Source organism: Lepeophtheirus salmonis, chromosome 5, assembly GCF_016086655.4.
Source record: "Lepeophtheirus salmonis chromosome 5, UVic_Lsal_1.4, whole genome shotgun sequence".
Taxonomy (NCBI): domain Eukaryota; kingdom Metazoa; phylum Arthropoda; class Copepoda; order Siphonostomatoida; family Caligidae; genus Lepeophtheirus; species Lepeophtheirus salmonis.
Genome location: NC_052135.2, coordinates 52,025,726 through 52,032,109, shown reverse-complemented (window position 1 = coordinate 52,032,109; position 6,384 = coordinate 52,025,726). Strand labels below are relative to the sequence as shown.

General features: G+C 30.2%; 1 protein-coding gene across 1 annotated transcript; it reads left to right on the top strand.

Annotated features, from left to right (window-relative positions):
* The first annotated feature begins 2,640 nt into the window (after nucleotides 1-2,640).
* Nucleotides 2,641-5,203, top strand: mRpS22 (mitochondrial ribosomal protein S22). Its single transcript, XM_071888108.1, has 2 exons — nucleotides 2,641-3,077; nucleotides 4,440-5,203. Exons 1-2 carry the CDS (start codon nucleotides 2,685-2,687, stop codon nucleotides 5,112-5,114), a joined length of 1,068 nt encoding a protein of 355 aa, XP_071744209.1. The 5' UTR covers nucleotides 2,641-2,684; the 3' UTR covers nucleotides 5,115-5,203.
* Nucleotides 5,204-6,384: the final 1,181 nt, after the last annotated feature.

Sequence of the window (6,384 nt, the reverse complement as noted above, 5' to 3'; positions counted from 1 at the left end):
AATTTCAATGTCAGAATTTTCTATAACTATAAGCATTAAATAACACAAGTTTTATGTTGATTTGATTAACAAAAGAAGACATTCGATTGTATAAGAACAAGGTGGTTAGGTCACTTTACATTTTAAAGTTATTGGCAGTGTAAAATATCTCCTCCGTAACAAATATCCTCACTCTCCCCTACTTCAAACTTAATCATGTAACTCAAGAGATGTTTGAATTCGAATTCAGAATTCCACGAGGGACGGCGGGAGGAGAATTCATCCGAGGAAAATAAGGATTAATAAATAGCATTGTATTTTCGTTATTTTTTTCTAATATATATAACTCCATAGCAGAACATTCATATTTGGCTTTGACTGACATACTGTGAAATACCATCTATCCTCTCTGAGAATATGATATTCAGTATTTTTGGCATTTGGACAATTCTACCATTTTCATTTTGCCATAAATATGACATTCCTCCATACTGCATTTAATTATTTTAACAACCTGAAATAGATGATTTATCCACATTTTTGGTAAGTAATCCTCCTAGTTACTGAAAATGTGTTCATCTCCTGATGCTTTTTCAGGAATCGTTTGCCGGAATTTTAAACTTTCTTCATTATTGAGAGACCGTTTTGTAGAAATTTGGACTGTTTAAAACCGAACAATAATGGAAAAGTACTATTTTTTGGTGCCACGATATTTGAGACGTATCAGAACAAGCCAAAACAACATTATTCCAAATTTTCATCGGGTGCAGGGCCCCGAAGTAGATTAAATTTCTCCCTCCCCACTTCCCTGAGCATATAAACCCTTTTAATATCCCAAAATACTACTTGGCTCACGGATAATGTTGTTATACTGCTATTTGTATAACTACTAACAGGGCTGTTGTGAAAGAGGGGGGTATACCCAATGGATTCTCGGAGTAGCAAAAAATTGAATGTCATTCGGAATTATTTGATTATTTAGATTGCTAGTTTTATAAGAATAGATATGAAGGTCTTTTTGAAAAACAAATATGTCCCATTTTTTTTTTAATTCGCCTCATATCAGGATAAATAAAATGTCAGTTATAAATTAAGAAAAAAAGGAAGTCCTAGTGACGGCCTTTCCTTGTAACGATATATCTTGCACAAGTTTCTATATTAAATTTTTTTGGGGTATATTGGACAAGCAGGTCAAATTCTCTTAGCTAATTTTATCAAATGGATGAATTTCTAATATGAATCGGACTATTCCCATTTTTACTTTGAGAAGGAAGTGAGGAAGAGGGGGAGAGATGGGGATATAATTCCTTAGGAATCTTAAAATTTCAATTATAAAAACAATTTGGTAGTGCGAATATTTAAATTCTATCATTCATAATGTATGTTAAAACTCAATCACCATTGTAGTTAACTATTTATACTTGTATTTAATTTTAATTTCGCCGTATACGCATTTTATATAATATTGAACATGTACACTAAATGATGATTAGAGATAAAGCGTGTTGGCATTTTTTTTTTGTAAATTGGATACCATTAATGACAATGCATATTAATATGAAATAAACGCATAAATATATGTTCCATCTTATTAGTAGTAAACAATAGTGTATATGTACCTAATTTGGACTTTTTTACTTCATAAGAGCATTTTGACCTGTACAAAAAAATGCTTTAAACAATTTGATTAAGCAACTAATGAATATTATGGCAGGACAATCCCATAAATTGAAGCATATAGAGTAATAAATTTATCAAGTATATTGCATAATATTTATATTTAAAATCAAATCTTATATGTGTTTGAAATAGTACAAATCAAGTACAAATAATACATATTAGAATAAAATTTATTCCTTAAACAAGTAATATGGTAATAGATAAAATTAATACACGGAAGATTATTACTTTATTCTCTTCAAAACCTTTCATATTATTTCTCAAAAACATATCCTCTTTAAATAAATAAAAAATCGTGATTCTAGTTTCTTAACGATACCATAAATAAGTATACAGTATTGAAATTTAAAAAAATAATTCAAAATTAGCTATTATTCAAATTAAAGCAATGAATTTTTTTTCGATGGATTGCATCATATTATAAATAAAAATAAAAGTAATATAACAATGTTTAAGCAATGGTTCTGATTGTATATGGAAGATCCCTAGCTTTTATCACGTAACCTGTTATAGTGATAAACATTATTTCTGATGATAAACAATAGTTTTATAATAAAGAAAATATTTATGTTAGAAAATCCAAAATATATATCTACATTAATTTTGAATTGAATACATTATGTCAGTACATCAATTTTTGCTCGAGAACACTTTTTGGGGATTTCAAATATTGTTCAAATAGATATTATTACGTTAAAATCCTTTTGAACCTGTCCTCATAATGGAAGAGTTGATTAAAAATATAGATGTTGATTTAAATCTAAAACTACGATAAATATTAAATATTACAATTTTACAAAGTTCATATTAGATTCCCAAAAGGAATTTGTAAAAACGTTTTTCACTTTGAAGGTTGCGTGATTATATATTACCGCTCATTGGTCATATAATATTTATTACAATGGTTGAATGGAAATTATAGGTTGTAAAGCCACGTGACTTATAAGAAAATATTGTACAAGAAAAATCGTTCTTTTATGTTTTTGTCCAAAATTAAATACTTGGAATGCCAGTTAATAATAAACATGAGCACTAGAATGTCGGCACTACTTCGAAAATGCCAATTTCGAGGATGTTCCACCTCATTATCAAAGGATTTGACATCAGCATTCTTTACAGAACACGTTCAAAAGGATCTTAAGGCATTAACGGGACTTAATTATGATAAAGTGTTTCGTGTGAATCGCGTGGGACGAGAGATCAAGGCTCCAACATATCAATTCTTGACCCAAGAAGAGTTCGAAGAGAAGCAGAAAAGTGCAGAAAAGAGAGCACATTATAAGCTCCATATGCCTCCAGTGATGCATGAAAGGACTCCCATTTCAAAAACCATTGAATCAGATCCTGGTTTGAAAGGAATGTCCCAATATTTATCATTTATGTATATTTTTTTTATATTAGCGTTTTCAATGTCGTCATAAATTGCAGCATCGCCATTTTATTGATATTTTTACTACATATAGTGAATAAGTTTCAAATAAACTCGAAACTTCATCAAATGGTTTTTAAGGATAGCTATAAAATGCAATATTGCTTAGTGTCAATGATAAATACAGATATTTTTATTGATAATCAAAGTAATAAGTACGGAAAATACCTAAAAATGTCTACATTTTTACAATGAACTATTTTTTGTTGAACGATTGATGACAAAAAAAGTAAATATTGGTAGAAAAATATCTTATTCCTTCCATTTTAATGGTTAATTCACTGTCTAAACAATGAAAATAAGATTATATAACGATGTAATAACATAATAGTGTTCGACATATGATAAAATTAGACATTGGATGTATAGCTTTTTCATAGACAATAAGGTTGAATTCATTTTATTTGTAGTCATTATTTTCTTTAATATTAAAGAAAAAAGGTTTTTTATGTTACAAAACTTGGTTGTTTAGGCTTCCAAAATGGCATATTTGTACAATATTTACGTTCAATTATTAAAATAAACATATTTTCTTTTGTGATATTATTAAAAAGTTTGTTTCCGTTTCAATACTATGAGCTGATCACGAAAGCTTTTTATGGATTTCATCACACTTGTCTCGTTTTGCTTGCCAACATACAAGTTAAAAATGAATATTTAGTTTCAATTTTTTTATTTTTCTTGCTTAGTCATTGAAAAAATACAAATTTACATTTTCTTAAAGGAATTTGATGTTATACATTCACATTGTGAATGGATAAGTTGGTAATTGTTGGATAAAATACAATTAGAAGGAAGCAAGATCTTCTTCTAATGACATATCATTTATCTTTTTAAATTATATACGTAAGATATGTTAAAGCTACAAATGAACATTTAGTTTTGATATTTTTAAGATTTATCCTTAAGATATCTGAAAATGTGCCTATTTTAAGCAAGTCAGGGTACAAGTGATCATGTCCCAGTTTTAATTTGTACACGCAAATTGGATCCCACGCTCTTAAAAATGTACGCATTTTCAGATATCGTAAGATTACATTTTAAATATATCAAAACTAAATATTCATTTATAGCTTTTCAATGATAAGATATATTTACCTAAGGAAATAAACATATCTTGAACCATCTGACTTAAATTTTCTCCAATACCGATACGATGCAGATATTGGATATTTGCCCGATATATAAGTCCACGTTTAGTATTAACTAAGTAACTTTATTAATTGTCTGAGTCATTTTTTCTCTACTATACGATTGTAACGTCTAAAGTATTTTTCATTTTATATTCATTTCCAATATTTAAATAGATCTTCTCAAGTATTATATTTACTTACTTACTTTATATTTTTAAACAGGTCTGAATGCAACTAAATATGTCTTTACTGACATAAGTTTCGGAATTCACGATCGTGAACGTCTAATAACGGTGAGAGAGGCCAATGGAGATTTACGTACTGCTGAGTGGGATGAAAGAGATCGACTGAATCAAATATATTTCCCAAAACCCGGTCGGCGAATCAAACATCCTCCTCTATTTATATCCAAAAACCTGGAAAAAATTTTAAATCCTTCTAAATACGAGTATATTTTAGCTAAAAACTGTGAGCAGTTTGAACCTGATCATCCTCTCTACTTGCAAACTGCCAATGCCGTATTTGAACACGCAGATCAACATCGTCAATATGATGTTCTTTGGTCGACACGGTTTTATGGTCCTTTGATTTACACTCTTGCAATGAAAAATAGTATCGATAACATTCTTATACATTATTTTATAAAGAAGGATGTGGATAGTGCATTGAGGGTGTTACGCGTGTATGGAGAAATCCATGACCTCAATTCTTTAAAGGAACTCAAAAATGAAAATGATGAATTGATACATAAATACTTGGACAACTATTCAAGTAAAAAAAGTAAGGTTCAAAAGTCTTATGAGACCATGTTGGAACTGTTGAAAAAGGATAAAGAAGCCATGGAAGCCAAGAAGCGTGCACATGGTATACAAGATGATACTATGGACAGTTGAATGATCTTACAAGATCAATCAGCTCACTAGTTAGTTTCATTCTGTTTTCCAATATTATTTTATTTGTGAATAAAAACCTTCATTATCTACACTAATGGCTTATTAAATGTTGGTTGCAATTTAGGTTCAGTTCTCAAATATTTTGTTCATTAAAATCCGCTACTATTGTATCAAGCAATTCCCTGGATTATAGGAATCAAACCCTAGACATAAGTTGGAAAAAAGGTCTTTTTTTGTGATGTCAGTGAGTAAAATATGATAGACGTTAACCGAGTGTTCCATTAGAATCTGAACAATTTGAATATTACACTTCAACAAGGTATAATTTATTCATTGGCAATAGAGTTTCAACAAAATTAATATTATAAATAGATTGTGCCTGAGCTTTTATTCATTAATTAGCGGCGATGTTATCCAGGCCGCGACAGAAGACCTGGTACCCTCTTCGGATATGGTCGAGGGGGTAGGCATCAGGGCTGTAGGGGGGCAAAAGTGTCAAAAAGAGTTTTGCGACGGAGGAGATGGGTTTCTTTCATTGGGTTGAAAAGTGACATTTTGCCCTCACAAGACACTTTATACAAAAAAAATTGATAGCATTCTGGACAGTCTTTGTGAAACCCCGAAATCTCTTGCGTGGGACCTAATGGACTTGAGAGGATTGACCTGGACCTTTTTCTTTAACTTCGGGTCCAGTTGTGCATTTTTGACAAGGCCTTTCTTCCTCTCCAATGTTTTGGACTTGCTGACGGCGTCAACATTGGTACTAGAGACGCCCAACTGCTTGTAGTGCGGGAATTTGTCAATCACTTTTAAATGTCATTTTCTCGAATCGTACGTAAGCAAGAGATCTCAGCCTTGTTTTTTAAAATAATTGTTTATACTTTAATATATCGAAATATGAATTAATTTGAATCACACAGCCATCATTAATTATTGAATTAGTAATAGTGCTGGGAATTGTGATTTCTTTTAGTGAACTGAATCAGTTTACTAAAAAGATTCGTTCTCCGAATCAATTCTAATATCTCCCCCTCCCCGCCAATAAAAATAATTTTTCGCAATGATTCAAACAGATATTTAAAAAACCTGTATTGAATCAATATAGCAAAATTTAAAAAAATTAAATTATAACGGAAAAATATAACATGAATTTAACATCTTTAACTTGTCCTCTAGTTGTCCCTTTATTAATATAAGTGTTCATTTTTATTAATAAATGATCATTAGTTAAGATCACCTACACAACCCATGGGCTGGGGTGTATTTTTGG